The sequence below is a fragment of the Equus asinus genome, chromosome 10, assembly GCF_041296235.1.
Source record: "Equus asinus isolate D_3611 breed Donkey chromosome 10, EquAss-T2T_v2, whole genome shotgun sequence".
NCBI classification, from domain to species: domain Eukaryota; kingdom Metazoa; phylum Chordata; class Mammalia; order Perissodactyla; family Equidae; genus Equus; species Equus asinus.
The window spans coordinates 99778272-99796211 of record NC_091799.1 but is presented as its reverse complement, the minus strand read 5'-3'; the positions used below and the strand labels follow the sequence as shown (position 1 = coordinate 99796211).

At 39.2% G+C, this 17940-nt stretch overlaps 1 protein-coding gene across 8 annotated transcripts in view; it reads right to left on the bottom strand.

Annotated features, from left to right (window-relative positions):
• The window catches only part of CTNND2 (catenin delta 2), an 888692-nt gene that overhangs the window by 159138 nt on the left and 711614 nt on the right, over positions 1-17940 (bottom strand). For all 8 annotated transcript variants that reach the window (XM_070519868.1, XM_044779487.2, XM_070519864.1 and 5 more), the window contains one exon: positions 12973-13156. In XM_070519868.1, the coding sequence (XP_070375969.1) occupies positions 12973-13156 (184 nt within the window). The remainder of the gene's footprint in view (positions 1-12972; positions 13157-17940) is intronic.

Here is a 17940-nt window from a genome sequence, read left to right as displayed (position 1 = left end):
ACAGATCAGCCCTCCCTTTGGCTCTTCCTTGCTTAAGGAAAACACTTTAGTTGGTACTTCCAGAAGGTTCTGCCAGCTCAGAACAAGAACTTTCTAAGAAGAACTAAGGAACAATTACTTTTATTTTCAGTAGCTTCCCCAATTCTCTGTTTCCAGAATGAGCAACTTTCTAGGAGATGATGCAAATCCTTTCACAGAGAGGCAACCAGGAGCTCGGTGATGCAGTGGAGGGAACCAAGTGGTGATTCTCTCTATTCATTCCCCCTGCTCCTCCACTGCCTATGATCCTCATGACAGCAGAGCTCTCAGAGTTCAGAGACCCCATTTCTCAATCCTCCCTATCACAGCTCCAAAGGCAATGGAGAGGAACCTAGGGGAACTGGGCATTCCAATCAGCCTTCACCCACAGCTGTCTGTCAAATGCCCGAAAGAAAATAGTCAGGGACATCCCTACAGCCTGCACAGCAACACAAAGGAAGTCATTAACCCAGGAAAGGAGGTTGGTGAGACTAGATTGGCGATCAAACTGTTTCTACTTTTTTATTTCAAATATTCTTGGTCAACTAAGGAACAAATGAAACTTACTTCAAGTATTCTTGGTGAATTAAGCAACAACTAGACTCAAGAAAAAAGAGAATGAAGGGAGTAACAGAATTAACAGACAGACTGTGCAGAGCAGAGCTGTGCATCTGGCTCTTCACTGGGAAGTCACAGGATGGAGGGTAGGAGGTGTGATCCCTGACTTGGTGCCTTTGGAGAAGGTTATCTGGTTCTCATTGGTTATGTTTCTCTCTCCTCCAAGAGCAATCATAACTGCACGTTGAGATCTTCCTTTGAGGTTACCAAACGTGGGCTAGCCTCTATGCGTGTTCTGCTTGTTCTTCTTGAGTTGTAATCATCTCATTGGTTGGTTCGTCCCAACTCTGGTACATGCTGGCTTTGTTTATTTTAAAATAAGTGCTGCTTTGGAAAGTGAAGGTAAAAATGATATGAAAATAGATGTGTTAAAACATTGGAGAGGCTTAGGATGTAAGCAATAAGTGAAACTGTGGGGCGAGCTCTTGCTTCTTCAATTTATGGTTAATAGACTCGTTTCTTTGCTTTCTCCTCCAGGGAAGTTACTTCTGATATGATGTAATAAAATTCGGGAGGCACAGGAAGAAAAAATTACATTTTTAATATCAAGAAGTTATGAAAGTTTTTAAAAATGAACCAGCTCTTACAACTTGCTTTTTATTTATTAAGGAACTAATACCCTATAACCCAATGTTTTATAGAGATAAATATTAAACACTGTTGTATACCAATTGGGAATTAACTAAACTTTTTCATTTAATCTTTTGTTAAAGGAAGTAACTTGTTTGTCCTAAGGAAAGATTTGAATATTCATACTCTGATAGGAACAATGACTACTAATACCAAAAAGATAAAATTTAATATTTGCTTGTCCTGTTAAAGAAGCCCATATTTGCAACCAAATTATAGGATAAATAATTTAAAACAAGTTTTAGTTAGATCCTACAAATTTTCATAATTAAGTAGATCAAATTTCCAGAAATAAGAGATCGAAATGTTAAGAAGGAATAGCATGATGGGGTATTTTACATTAATCATTTATATCTAAGGTGAAATAATTATATTCTCACTTTTTCTAGCTTAGGGAAACAAAATAATGTTTGGGGAGAAATGATCCCTATTACTATTTCATGGAACAAAGGAGGAACTTTGCAAAATTATAGTTAATGCTCTTGGGGGATAGGAAGGTCTTCTGAAAGAATTGAAAAATAAAATTTTTTCAGACTTTTCCTAATAGAAAAGATAAGAGGAATGCAAAATTCTGAAGAGATAGAAAGCTGCAGGGCTACAAGATGTAACAGTAAACCAAGTAAAGGTAAAGAGCTTTTTATATGTAAAGAAAGAACGTATTGGTAAGAGGGAGGTTGGTCAGCCCTGAAAATATTGAAAAAAAGAATATGGCCTTCTGAGGCGTTATTTAAGAAAAACACACTCAACCTGTCTAGTCTTGAGGCAACCTAATGGGACTTAGATGCATCAGGCTGTCTTAATGACATTACGCATTGCTTTTGACCGCAACTTCCATAGACTGTGTCTACTTGTTCTTCATTAATGTCCTCACACCTACCACAGGGCCTAGCACATAGTAAGGACTCAAAAAAACAGACGTTGAGAGAATGAAACTTTCAGTCAATATAACTATCCCCCTTTTTGGATTCCATACCACCAAGTGATTTTGATTATAATGTTGCATTTTAGTGGCTAGCCTATAGAGAATGAAAGCACTGCTAAAAGATTAGGCTGAGTAATTGACTGATGGTCCAGCTGCTGTGCCCTGAAATCCATCACTGTGTTCTCCTTCATGCCGAGGCATCATTTCCCAGTGACTGAGCTCAGCAGCAGTGACAAGGCAAGCTCGTTCCTGGGAGATGCGGGACTCCTTGGAAGGATCACTCCAGCTCAAGAACGCTCCAGTGGTCTTGCTGAACTCCAACCAACCACCTTTCCACCCCTCCTTCCTTCCTTCACTTGGGGTCAGATCTGCGTCATGATCTGATGGCTCTCCCAGTTCCTCTGGCTTCCTCTCAAGTGTTGCCCCTAATTAAATATTTTGCATGGATTCTTATTCCATTTGGGTGTCTAGTTTCTCATAGGACCCCAATGAGTCAGCATCCTTTCCTCATTGTAAATAAATACATGAGTTCTTCGGCTGCTTCTCGTCTTACGGAACATGGTGGAGTGGGAGGAACAGAGTTGTGGCATCATGCAAAGTGGGGTTTACATCACCCTTCCTTCTCTTACTCGCTATGACTTGGGGCAGGTTACGCCTGCCCTTATGAGTATCAGTTTCTTGAATTGTAAAATGGGACAGGAACTCCTACCATACTAGACTATTTGGACAATTGCATTAAACAGCATGCATATTAAAGAAGCATAGTATTATAACAGACTTTTAGTAGGTGCTAAACCAAGAGCTAATTTCTTTCTGATGGTCTTGCAGCTTTAAGATCAAGTTTCTTACTAGGTAAGGCCAAAGGCCAGGCCCTAGAGCCTGTGGTATTCAAGGGAGATATCCCACTTGGGGATGCCTCATTTGGGGATCCTGAATTGAGGTCAGCTAGCAAATACCCAAACCATGCTTTAAATTTCCTTTTACATCTCATCAAGGACATCTAGGCCAAACCTCTCCTTTATAGTTGTGAACCTTGAGGCCAACATAACGTACCCTAGTTTCCCTCAAGATAATGGATAAGATGTAAAAGGTTGGGGCTCAAATGCTGATCTCTTGATTCCAAATCAAAGGTCATTTCACATACATTCAATAATTACGATTTAAGATAAATTTGTATAGAGATTTTCTAAGATCCCTCTTTGATTGTTAAATCAAGTTATTGATTTCATCAAAGTACAAGAATTTAGTATAGTTAACTATGTAAACCCCAATTCAAGAATAAACTCATTAATTGGCCTTTATAAATTCTTCTTTTGCTATATAGAAGATTTCTTGAAGTTTCATTGGTGACTACCTCTCCTTGGAGGTAGGGAAAGGAAAGCGTGGGCCTGTAGAATATTTTTATGACTATTCCACTTGGAAATAGAGCGAAAAAGTTAACATTAGTTTTTTTCTTTTTGGTTAGAGAATAAATATGATTTTGGGTTATATTACACAATGAACCAAAATACACTTCATGCTGGTCAACATGACCTTGCTGGAAGAGTGTTTTAATTTATTAACAATTATTTCCCAAAGTGAGAACAAACAGTGCGAGCCAACTATTATAGTATTATTATGGGCTGAATTGTGTGCCCCCTAAATTCATACGTCAGGTCCTAACCCCGAGTACCTCAGAGTGTGACTGAGTTTAGAAATAGTGTTTTCAAAGGGGTCATTAAAATAAAATGAGGTGTTTAGCATGGGCCCTAATCCAACATGACTGGTGCCCTTGAAAGAAGAGGAGGCAGGACACAGATGCACAGAAGGAAGATCATGTGGGGACACAGCAAGAAGATGGCCATCTGCAAGTTAAGGAAAAAGGCGTCTGAGAACTAGCCCTGCCGATATTTTGTTGATCACAGAGTTCTAACGTCCAGAATTGTGAGACAGTAAGTTTCTGTTGTTTAGAAACATCTGTGGTACTTTGTTATGACAGCCCTAGCGAACTAATACAGTGTAAACCACCACCTCCTTCTGATTAAGCAGGAGGAAGTGAGCTAGAAGCATTGGGGGAAGCCCTGGGAAACTGGAGCCCTTGTCACCAATGGAGCTGCTGAAGTGGGCAGCCCAGTCATCCTCTCTGATGGGTTTCTGAGACCCCCTACTCCTTCTGACCCCCCGTCCCTCCACCTCTCTGCCCACTTCCTTTGAAGAAAACTTTCACTGCTGAGCCATGACCCAAGAAAACCATTCACTTTGCATCCATATCAGACACACTGATCAGGAGTAGATAACTGCTCAGGTGAGGAGCATCCTCTGCTTTAGGGCAGGTGAGGGAAAATGGGGTGTGAGTGGAGTGAGTGGTGTCATCTGTTTTGCGGCATCCACATAGACTAGGTCCTTCCCTTTTTAAGTACCTGGAAGAAGAGTGCTCAACTCAGCTGAACACAAGGCTGGGATACATCCAGAGCACATTACACAAGACTTAAAAAACACTTCCAAAAAAATCTTCTTCTTAATAGATGAATAACACTGCAACCAACTGAACTTAACATAAAAACAATAATAATTCCTCTTCTTACCTGTGGCTAATGCACAAGTAAACCAGATAAAACAAACGTCCTTGGAGCTTTCCAGCCAGAGTGTGATTATCACTAGTATTACTTTGTGATGGGGTTTTCTCAAGGTCACTCTAGAATTAGTGGCACCATGGGACCAAGTGCTCATCCATTATATGGGTTAAAATGACTAATTGAGGGTCTGAGTTTAATTACACTCATAAGCAAAGGCGCAGTGCAGCTCCTTTGATGGGCTTAATAACATTCTCGTGTACACAAAGATGGATGGAAAAAATTAGGGTTGTATATTGTTGTCCTTCAGGACAAGAAGCTGAAGTGGGAATAGAATAATAAAAATAAATAAATGACTCGGCTGCACCAGGAAATGAGCTGTGGAAGTTAGCAAAGCCAGCCTTATGCAAATACTTTGGCTGGAGATAAAGCCCTGGGTATGCACAACTAAATGTAACACAGCTCTACAGTAATGTAGATCGGAGTCGTCTGATTGAGCTGGCAGATTAAAAAGTGAAGAAGGATGCTCAGCAAGGCTTCAGCTACAGTTCACTCTGAAAGGATGATAATGGCCATGACAGTGATCGTTAGGATATTGATTGGCGATATTTTAAGTGAGAAACATAGTCATGTTTCACACTAAAACTAGAAAATATTCATTCTGTACACAGCTGCTGGGGCCAACTTCCCTAAATGGTACTTATGTCACGTGCCCTGCTTGAGAACCTACAAGGACTTCTGGCTGTCCATGCTATCAAACAAACTTTCAGAAGCGAGTTCAAAGTCAGGAGGAAAAGGACAGGCTCATAAACGGGAGCAGAAAACACAGAAATCAGACCTGCACATGGGGAGACGCTTACTTAGCAGCCACCCCGTCAAGAGGTGGGATCTGAACCTTCTTTGGCTGAGACAGCCACACCTGGGCTTGCTGAGCCCAACCCCGCTACTGGGGATGTTTGGCCTTGCACCTGAGCTATGGAGGGGACTGGCCTTGTGCATAGAGAATAACAGCTCCCTCTCTGGGTCGTTTGTTGCAGTATGTGGACAGTTTGGGGACAGGCAGCTTCCGTGAGTTATTTGCCCCTTTTTCTCCCTGTACTGTGTCCTCTGGTGGCTCCGTGGTGTCATAGGTCCCCAATCAGTTTCTTACTAGGGTGACTGTATGAGGTTCCTAGGGCTGCCAGAACAGCATACCATAAACCAAGGGGCCTAAAACAACAGCAATTTGTTCTCTCAAGGTTCTGGAGGTTAGAATTCCAAAACTGAGGTGTTAGCAGTGCCATGCTCTCTCCGAAGGTTCTAGGGGAGAAGGCTTCTTTGCCTTTTCCTAGCTTCTTAGTGGCTTCTGGCAATCCTTGGCATTCCTTGGCTTATAGCTGCATCACTCTAATCTCTGCCTCTGTTTTCACATGGCCTTCTCCTGGTGTGTCTCTGTGTGTATGTCCTCCTCTTCCAAGGACACCATTTATTAGATTTAGGGCCCACCCTAATCCAGTATGACCTCTTCTTAAGTAATTATATCTGCAAAGACTATTTCCAAACAGGGTCACATTTTGACGTTCTGGGTGGACATGAATTTTGGGGGGACATTTATTCATCCTACTACAGTGACCTCAGCCAAAATGAGCTTGTCCACAGGCAGAGCCAGTCCGACCTTTGCCAGTGAGTGTTCAGGCTATGGCTGGTCAATACATGTTTTTGGTTGAAGGTGATGACTATTCTGGCCAAAGGTTAAGAGAGGTATTTGATTACACATTGTACAATGAAACAATGAGCACAAAACTGAATCTCTTTCAAGGTCTGAATCTCCTGATGTTGGCCAGGGGAGAGTGGTTTCCCTGGAGGACTCCTTAAACATAAAATGAGGAAGAAAAGTCTAACACAGTAACTTCATGCATACGTATATCCTAAGCCTTTCTAACATTTTGCCAAATTTATTTTAGGCCATATTTTAAAATGGTTTTTATTAAAAATTAAAACTTTAATGGGGCAGAAGTGGAGTAACAGATAAGTGAGAAAAGGAGAAGAAATGAGGAAGGTGAGTATTAGGGTGTGTCTGGGGTGGGGGAGGGGAGGGGTGGGCAGGAGGAAGAGTCTGAAGATGAAGGCCTCCTGGTAATTCCTCCCAGCTCTAACTTCCACCTCCCCCACCTGCCACTGCTGCCTGGAATCCCACAGTCTAGCCACCGCCATTCTTATCAACTCACTCCTCCAACAAAATTTAAGAGATTTTTTTTTTTTTTCCATTTCGATCCTCTCTCCTCAGTGACAGATAGATACTTCAGGAACAGATATACATGCTTTTAAAAAATTCCATTTCCTACCCCAAAATGAATTTTAAATGGAATAGGACTAAAGGCATTGACTTTTCATTTTATATTTCATATGTGCTTAAATTTTTGCTATGTCCACATGATATGACATCTTCCAATGAAGATTTACCATGCCTCTTTAGAGAAGGCAAAGGCAAGAGGCTCGGGTCTTTAGGATGCTTCCGTCAGTGTGCCCTGTGCTCCAGGCTGGTGGGGGGCACCGCCATGGATATTGGGCCAACATTACTGCCAAAGGGAAGGCTTGAAAAACTGGATGGAGTCTAATAAGACTAAATGAAATTGTCTAAAGATTGGACAGCGTTATCATTCCAGGGTTTAGCTTACTAAGGCTTAGGCCTTTTTCTAACTTAAATTTCACCCTGGTAAGCTTTTCAAACATTTAAGAGTGGTACAATTTGCATTTATAACATGTTTTTTCTTTCTGAAAAATAAAAAAGTGATTTAGAAGAATAATTGCTTAAATTCTTAACCTCTGCTTCCCACCCTGAAATGACATAAACAAGTTTGAATCCTGCTAGGAACAGAAATTAAGAATAATGATCTCCAATAATGTTCTGATGAATTTACTTTTACCTACCATAAGCTCTGACTAGAGCTGTGAGCTACACTGGCATAAGACATACTATCCTAGGAAAAGAGTGGAGTCATCAGTAAAAACGAATTAAGTCATCAGTAAAAGAACGGAGAATCTGAGTACTGGAAAAATAATACCAACTTTATTAGCTGGGATATGTCTTAAAATATAGTCTTATCTTTAAAAAAAAAAGCACCCATTGCTCTGATTAATTGTCCAAATTAAGATTTAAGATGAGGTGGAGAGAAGGGACTTACATGGGGCTATGTGACTGTCCAGGCCGCCTGCCCACTCCATACCTGAGGTCTTGGGAGAGAAGAATGGGAAGTAAGAAAGAAGGCAGAGGGAGAGGACAGCTGGCAGTTAAAGGCAAAAGGGATGTTGGCCAAGTGGATGCCACTCAGTAAAGGCAAGAAGCAAATGAAAGGAACCAACACAATGGAGAGTGCTGTCCATTCATCAGTTGGTTGGTTGGCTGTGTTGTTCTAAGCATGGATCTGTTCATCTCATCTCACATAACAGTGTATTTCCTCTCTGTGTGACATAGTGGGAATGAATAGTCTAGACCAGGAGTCAAGATGTGGGTGCAAGTACTGGCTTCCCGACTTCCTAACCATGAGCTATTGAACTTATACTAAATACAAGAACAATGTATTTGAAGCAGATCTTTCTGGTCCTTGGAAGACAAGATTTTACAAATAAAAATACTCATTTTAATTTGTTTAAAAATCTTGTCTCTATTGACAATGTATAAAATTATTTAATGAACATCCATTACGTTGCATGGTCACCTCTTGGAATGAATGAATAAATAAATGATCGCACACACACTCACATACACACACACAGCTCTATTCTTCAATTTCTCTACAATTCTTGAGAAAGGAGAGTTGCCATTCCAACTTAATATCAAGGAAAACATCACCTGAGGACACATGATGAATCCAATTTAACTGATACCTCATATATTATTAAATATATTTAAATGGTTACCTCATACTATCTTGCTACTTGTAATTTTTAACGCAAAGTTAATGAATGGAAATGAGAAAAATACAATCTCAAAACAAATTTATAAAATGTATAATTATAGCAAGGAATGAATTACATTTAACTCCTAGCACTTAAAGGCTGTGACAATTTCTATAAGTTGAAGTATGTAAAGGGAAATAATTGAAAAGAATTTTAACAGAATGGTCCTCAACAATTTTGCCTTAGTTTTCAAAATGCTTCTCTAATAAAGAATAAGATCTAAAAAAGGAAGAGAAGTTCACTACTAAGAAATATTCCGTACATATTTTATTTTTTTAAGTTACTAATTTTCTATGCCTTGACACAGTGGAATATCCATAAATCACACCAAGGGGATTGAATTGTTTGCCAGTTGTGACACTTAGCTTGGTTTACACCAAACTAGTGACAATTCTCTCCAGAGTTTCCCATTGAATTCCTTAAACACACAGACACACAGGCACAGTTTGTAGGCCAGATGGAATCTATTGTTCTCTGTTACCAGCTAAACAAGGCTCTGGATCACATGCTTATGTTTTAGCCTGATTTCATGAATATGATAGTTGTGATTACAGTAAATTGGAAAAAAATTCTAACATGTAAATGTGGCATTTTTATACAATTTAGGTAACTTTCAAGATTAAAGCTATAAACTAATGGAGCAGATCAAAGCATGCAGACGTTACACAAAACAACTATATCATCTTGTAAAAGTTCACTACATCATTTTTTATACATTGTATTTTGTATTATATTTTATGTACATTTAGTACATAAAAATGACTAGAAGAATAATTGCTATGATTTTTTTCTGCTTTAAGAAGCACCAAAACACCAGATTCTTTCTACATATTTTGATAGGAAAAAATGTTCCTTGAGAAGGTATAAGCCCAGATGTGATTTATAAATTGAGACAATCTGGTTGTCAATTTACATTTTAAAGATGATATTCAGATTACGTCTGCAATTCCAGGAGGATTTTTCTGAATCTATAGCATTATCCATAATTTAGCACAGTGATGTGGTACTTGATACCCTCTTGTTTTGGAGGATTTGATTGAATGAACCTCAGTTACATAAAAATAATGATTTGTGCCATGAAACTACACTAAAGAATTGAATAAGGTATTGAAACTATCATCTCAATAAGAACGCTAGGATTAAAGAGAAGAAAAAATTCCAAAATATGAAAGGCAGAACTAAAATGTAAACGGCTAAGGAAATAGTTCACAGAACTACAAATTGGTGACAGTTAAGTTTAATCGAATGGAACAAAATATTGACATTTACTGTTGTCCACAGGAAGTAGCTGAAAAACGAGGGCATCCCTGGCAAATTCACAGCTCCACTTGTAGTGTCTCCTCACCCTTTCCCACCTGCCTCTACTCTGTCTCCTACGACTGCTCTCAGATGTAGCGGACCATTGAGTTCACTTGGTCAAAGATTTGCCGTAGCTCTCTACTCTTTACAGACTCGAGTCTATTCCCCTTACCTCAGTTTTGAAGGCCCTTTGTCATCTGGAATGGAACAACTATGCAAGCCGCATTTCCTCAAGTCTCCTAGGCCGTAGACGATCTATAGATCCTGGAGTTCTACCATGTCTGGGTCAGAGGATGGCTGCCACTCTTCCTGGCCACAACACTCCCTTCCCCATAGTATTGACTGGTGAAGTCCTTTCTCCGCTTAGCCTCAATCTCACAAGATTATTGAAGCCTTTTGTGACCTCAGTGGCTGAGCTGGGCACTCCCTCCACAGTTTTTCCTTCTGTGCCATCCTGATCATTACATTCAAAGGCAACTGAGATATAGTGCTAGGGCTAAGCATATGGGTACCATTTTCTTCCACTAGATTATGAGTTTCCAAAGGACTGAGGCTGCCATGTTGATTTCTGCTTCCCTGTCCCCTCCCTAGCACACAGCCGGTGCTCAGCAAATGCTCAGGGATAAAAATACTAAAAGGCAGGATGTAAATCTGCCTTTACATATATTGGTCTATAATGTATATAAATATAGATGTATTTATGTAAAGATATATAATGTAAATAAAGATCTAAGCTTTACTGGAAAAAATCAACAATGTAAATAACCTTACATCCTAAAATCCAGAACCTTCTACCACAATATAAGCATTTGTGACTCTTTTGGTGTGTTGTCAACACTGGTTCTAAGTAAGTGGTAAATAATAGTAGAAATTTCTTGAAACCTTTCATCCACTGAGTGTTTATTCGATAAATTCTTTTTAGCTCCTTCCCAGGGCTGTTTTCTCCCTCTCTTAGTCCAACCTCCTCATCAATGTGGAATGATTCATAAACACTTCAAATAAGAGAGGAGAAATCATAGTTTTTTCTGTAGAAAGGCAGGAGTTTAATGAATTAGGGAGGAGTTAAATATGCACATATATATTGATGGGTTTTGCTTTGTCACTTACATGATAAACTCAGAAAAGTGGGAAAACCCTAAACCTGGTTGTATCTTGACAAAGGAAATCCAATTTGGCCACATAAAACTCTTTCTAAATTGGACGCCCCCTTTTCTGTTTCCTATGATATGGTCACTCCTGGAGAACAGCAGAAGCACAGGTCAAGCCTCCGTGTGTGAAAAGAGAGGGATGGGTAGTCATCCTGGTCTGACCTAACTTGGATCTGGGTCACTTCCCAGACCCTAAACTCAGCCAGACGACCTATAAAGGGGACACATGAACCTGGTCTGGCTTCTTCATCTGACTTTTCACCAAATGGTGTTGAAAGCTTGCTCTTAATGGCAGTGGCCTACATTCTTAAATCAAACAACATGAATATATAATTATGCTACTGTATTACTCAGAGAGAATTTCTAATTGACAGGGCTAACCAGGTCTTTACTGACTGTACTTCCACAGTTGATTCTGGCACTTCCTTCCACAATCTTCATTAGGAATGATGACACTCTTTACAAGTCAAGGATGCTAAAATGGGAAAAACTACGTGTAAATAACAGAAACAGAGAAATCAGGTAAAAAGGATCAGAAGTGCCTACAGTTTTAGCTTTGGAAGAGTTATATTTCTTCTGGTGGGGCAGGAGGTTTCAGAAGGATAATAGAATTTAAGAGGCTATAAAATGGATGTCTCAGCAGGGGATTTTGGAGAACTGTAAATTTGGCTTATGGTAGAGCCTATCCAGAGAAATCATGTCAAAAGATCATTATTTCATGACCTTGAGGAAAAGCTAAATTGTCAGAGGATTTCCTATAGCTCCCTGTGTGCGGACTTCGATATTTATGGAGGCTGACTCTTTTTATCTCCTTCTATGCACATACTTTCACACAAACACACACACCCCTCTCAAGACTGGAGGATGAGAGCATTGTTATAAATATTCACGAGATAATTATTATTAAAGTCACCAAGGTGATTTTGTTCCTTCTCTGTAGAGACTGGTTTTCATGCCTAGAAACCTATCAACTGTAGGAGAAATGGCAGCTTTGAGGCAGCCCAGCTAAAGCAATCCTGTACATTTTATTTTTGAAATATAAATTACTTGACTAGGTATTTTAAATCTCCCTTTGCCCCCACCCCATCATTAAGTTTATCCAGCAGAGATTTCCAACTTTGGTACAAAATACAACATTTTCGGGAACACAGTTTCTAGAGTCTGAAAGAACTATTCCTTGATTATTATGTTCTTTTCTAAGAGCAAAAATTAAACAAATCCTAAAGACGATTCTCAGACATCTCGAGAGATTTCTGGGGGATGATTTTTATAACAATGCATTGGAGATAATTACAATACATTTACTACTTTTATTATTTAAAAAAACACTTCACACAACAGACCTTATTAAAGAGCTATTTCTAAGAATTGTAGGCTCTTGCAGTCACACTGAAAACTTTTTAAATGCAAAAAATAAAAATAGCTCCTGGTGACAGTTAACTAGATGTCTATGTATCTGTCACAGACCCTCCCCCAGCCAACCAAGTGGCCTGCCTGGTTATTCTACGTGCATGATACAACGTAACACAAGAAATTACTGTGAACTATTGTTTTCAATCAAAGAAAACTAATTATTTTTGTTTGGAATGAAAATGTTTATTTTTTGCTTGAGACCTCCAAAAACATTTTAAATAAGTCAAATACTGCTGTAGGTATAGGATAGTGGAAGATGCTTGTATCTGTTCAGTATCTCATTAGAAATGGTTTTGGCTAGCTTCTTTTACTCCATTGCCATATCAACATTCGTCTTTCCAGAACACTCTGATCCTCGGTAAAACAGCAATTAAGGTCATGGAAGCAGGAAGCAAACAACAACAGGAGGTGGCGGCAGTGAGAGAGAACTCACCTTAGGCATCCAGTGGCATTTCGCAGCACCTGTGAGGAATGCAGCTGTATTTTCCGATCGTCCTGAAGCGGTGAATTTTCCCAGCCCGAGTGGGGTATAATGACGGCGTTAGTCAACACTGCCAGGGTGTCCTGGATGATGGGCATTTTGAGTGCATCGCAAGACGAGAGGTTCCAAAGGACTCCTGCAAGAGACAAACAGAGCCTTTGGGTGGCCACTGTTTTTTCCTCATCTCAAAACCATTTTCCCTAATCGAGTTAACAGCACGGGCAGGAAGGACTAAGATAGTGTGAGCATGTGTCCTAGAGCGTGCCCTTAGTTTTAGAACATCTGTGTGAACCCCTTAAAAGAGTGCTGTAAAAATCTGACATGTGGGCAGAGAAACAGTGACATGAATGTCTTTGTTCCATCATGGAGAGTAACCAAGGGTGAGAGATCTGATTGAATGGAGGATACCAACCAGGCTTTTGTTCACCATTAACACAATGGACCCAAGTTCCCAAATGCTAATGAAGACCGAAGAGCTGGGAAAGTTATCTGAAATGGACTAGAAAGATATCTTTGTTTTATCCAAAACCTCAAAATGCACATGTGGTCTATTTGATTCACTCAGCCTCCATATAGGACCAGCCACCATCACTCGGGACCTCACGAGAATCCAGTATCAGGTCTGATATCAATGGGCTCAACAAGAAATTTAAATTCACTGTCACTTGTGACAGTTTTGCCAGTTTTTCTCTAAAGGCAATACTCAGGGAGGCCCTACAGATTGTGTTTCCTCATACAATGACAAAGAGAGCAGTACAAAGTGGAAGGCATGTCTGTAATGAAAAAAAGTACAACTAATTGATGTAGGCAGAGCCAAAGCAACATTTTTAGGACAGATGGAATGTTTGAGGCTTTCAAATATTTTTAGAGAGACTTCAAAATGGAATTAATTTTAGAAAAGGCCATAAGTATTGCATATATGTTATAATGTCCTTTAGAAATGCTTTTAAAATAATTATTCTTTTTGTTGTTCAAAACATGATACATAAAGGTAAAAGAAACAGAGAACAATATTCTATTTTCCTATGAAAGAAAGACAGTATTTTCCCTCAAGACTAACCTAAATAGACATCATCACTACAGATGTTGGGAATGAAATATTTTAGTTATCTTCAGAAACACAACTTCCAGCTTCCTTGTTTAACAAACTTTCAATATATTTTAAGGTGAAATTGTGTTTCATCTATTGTGCTATGACTAGAATAAACAGAACACACTTATTTCTGAAATTTGTTTTATTAGTTTCTTGCATTGCACATATTGAACTATTCAAGGGCATTAATACTACTAATCTGAAAGTCGACAATGTTTGACTAATAACTAAAGTGACTAACAGTTTTAAATCAGTTCTATAAAACTGAGACTATAGAGACAAACTCTTCCCACTGTCTTTCAAAACAACATTCACTGGGAATTTCATTTAAGTAAATGCAAAGGAAACAGAATGTTTTTGGTTCCCAATATATATAAAGCAATCCTTTAGTACAGGGAGTTGGCTTGAGGGCAAATTCTGCCTTCCTGTTTTTATGAATAAAGTTTTATTGGAACCCAGCCCCGCCTGTTCATTTGCACATTGTCTATGGCGGCATTTGTCCTACAAGGGAAGAGTTGAGCGTTTGTGATGGAGACCGTGTGGTCCACAAAGTCTAAACAATTTGCTATCTGGCCCTTTACAGAAAAATTTTGCCCACCTCTGATTAAGCACATAACCATTTTCTATTCACTTCTGTGCATATTTGCATTGCTATTAGCATCCTAAATTGAGTACACAAAAAATGCTCAATGGTACACAGAAGGTGCTCAAAAATACATTCTGATTTGGACAGATTTGAAATGCCAGGAATATTATCATATGCATTTATCTGGTTTTAAATAATATACAAACCTGTTTCTTTATTTATCCCATTAAGAAACATTTTACTAAATTTTAGATAATCTACAGAATCCAAACTATTACCTTCAGTCATTTTCAGTCTCACAAAAATATTCTTGTTTCTAGTAAAATAATTTGTTTTTCAGTTTTAAAAAGCACATTAAAACGAAATTAATGTCTACCCTAGTATTTGAGAATAACTTAAGAATATCACATTCAAGGATCTGTTCTTTTAAGTATACAATGCAAGTATACAGAAATAAAACATGAACTCTCACTCTCAAATCTTGATTTGAAAATATCAACCAATGAAAATTGAGGTTTGTAAATGTCTTAAAATATGAATGATATGTTTTGCTGTAAAGTGTATTTCTTTTAAAAACTAAATAGCAAAAGAGAGACTTTTGTATTTTTACATGCAACAAGTCTAAAAAAATCTAAAAGCATTCTACGATAATAGAGGAATTTTTACTGTTTTCTAACAAATGGAAAAGAGGTTAAAAGAGGGGAAAATCACAGCAAATGTACAGCCGTCATCTAATGCTGACAAGGATGAAAGGATGGGAAAGGAAATGCCACCCAAGATGACTCTTATTGGACCGTCCTCTCCTTTCCTTTCTCATTAATTCATTAATTAGTGTAACCTAATTCAGAATCGTGCACTGACAGGCGTTTCCTAGTTCACATTCATTCCACCTTTCCAGGCTGGCTCCATCTGTTCTTCACATTCCAATGAGCTTATCACAGCGCTTGACCCATATCTCTGAACTTTCTATCTTAATTTATATCTGCAACCCGTAAGTGCTTCCTGAACTGATGACAACTACAGTGGATCTCTGATCAGGGACAGCTCTACCACCTCTCCTTGGATGAGGACTTGGCAAAGTGGATGTAACGTGGCAGAATTTCTTTTGGGGGAATTCAGCAACCAGTTGCAGGGGCTCTCAAAACTTTGAGTTTTGGTTAGATTATCTAGACACAGAGACATGCTTGAGTGTAGACTCAGCAGTCTCCGGGGACATTTGAGATAAAGGTTGATATGTCCTGCAGGAGTCAAAAGTGGGAAATAGTTGGGAATTCTGCATCTGTCTTGCTATAGACACACACACATACTTCCTCACACAGCCACATACACATATACTCATACTCACACACACACACACAGACACACACACATCCATTAGTCTTGGCTGAAGGGAGACTCATTAGTGGAGAAAAATGGACATATCTAGGCATTCTCTGTGAACAAATGAGAAATAGGTGTTCTGCTCAAATTTCTCTTCATTTCTTCCTCTCTTTCTTGTGTGGTGGTTTAAGGTATGTCTATACATTTTTTGACATTCCCTTCAAATGGTGGAGCCCAATCCTTCTTCCCATGAGGGACTTACTTCTGACCAACAGAATATGGTGGAGGTGACTACGAGTGACTTCTGATGGCAAGTCATAAAAAAGGTACTGCGGCTCCCTCCAAGCTCTCTGTCTTAGATTGCTTGTTTGAGAGGAAGCCTGTGTCACGCTGTGAGGACCCTTAAGCAGTGCTACGAAGAGGCCCATGTGGCGAAGAACTGAGGCCTCCAGCCAACAGCCATGTGAGGGAGCCATCTAGAAAGTGGATCCTCCAGCCCCAGTCAAGGCTTCAATGACTGCAACCTTTGAGGGACCCTGAGTCAGAACCACCTAAATGTGCCATGCCTGCATTTCTGACACTCAGACACTGTATGAGATAAATGTTTGTTGTTTTAAGCTGCTAAATTTTGGGGTAATTTGTTATGCAGCAATAAGTAATTAATGTCCCTTCCCTTTCAACCTACCACTCTTTTTTTACCTTTCTCCTGCCCTTCTCTTCCCTCTCCCTTCCCTTTGTCTACTGGACTCATTTGTTCCCTTTATATCACTCTTCCTAGCTACTCCTCTCATTATAACTTAGATCCACTTCTTCTCCTATTCCTTACAATTCCTTTATCCTCTCACTCATGTGAGAGTGTAGAAGAACCAGGAAGAAGGATCCAGCTATAAACTTTGTAACCGAATTTAAAATGCACTTTAATTTAGATTACAAATGATATTTAATTAAAAAAATGTATCATTCTTCACATTTGCAACTTATTAAATGGCCAAACACTTTCTTTAATTTGGACTAATCCTGTGTTAGTTTCCTGTTGCTGCTGTAACAAATTCCCATAGAAGTAGTGCTTAAAACATCACACAGTTATTATCTTACAGTTCTGGAGGGCTGAAGTCTAAATTGGATCAGCAGGGTTATGCTGCTTCTGGAGGCTGTAGAGGGGAGTTTCCTTGTCTTTTAAGCTTCTAGAGGCTGCCTGCATTCCTTGGTCTGAGGCTCACATCACTCTGACCTCAGCATCTATTGTCACATCTCCTTCTCTGATTCTGATCCTCCTGCCTCCTTGTTATAAGGATATTTATCATTACAATGAGCCCACCTAGATAATCCAGGATAATCTCCACATTTCGAAATCCTTAACTTAATCCCATCTGCAAAGTCCCCTTTACCATGTAAGATAACATTCACAGGCTCCGAGAATTAGGATGTGGACATCTTTGGGGGGCCATTATTCAGTCTACCACACATCCTCTTAAAATATTCTGTTATGCTTAAGAGAAAATTAAACTTCTTATTGTACCTTCATAATCAGACCTTTCCCTAATCTCTAAATTCATCTTGAATCAGATCCTTTTGTTCACTCATTTATTCACTCCATACATATTAAGGACCTACTATGTGCCAGGTTCTAGTTGATACAATGAATACATTAGTGAATATAACAAGAAGTCCCTGCTCTCATGGCTCTCCCATTATTGTAACTCTGTAATTATGCTCCAGCCATGGTGGCCTTATTTCTTCTCCTTGAACACACAAACGTATTTGTATCTCAGATCTCTTGGATTTACTGCTGTCTCAGTTCGGAACATTCTTCCCGAAACCTTTCCAAGGCTGATCCTTCTATCCACTCACATGGCACCTTAAATGTGCTAGACTCAGACAAGCTTTTCTGGATCAGTCTAAACTACCTTCCCAGACACTT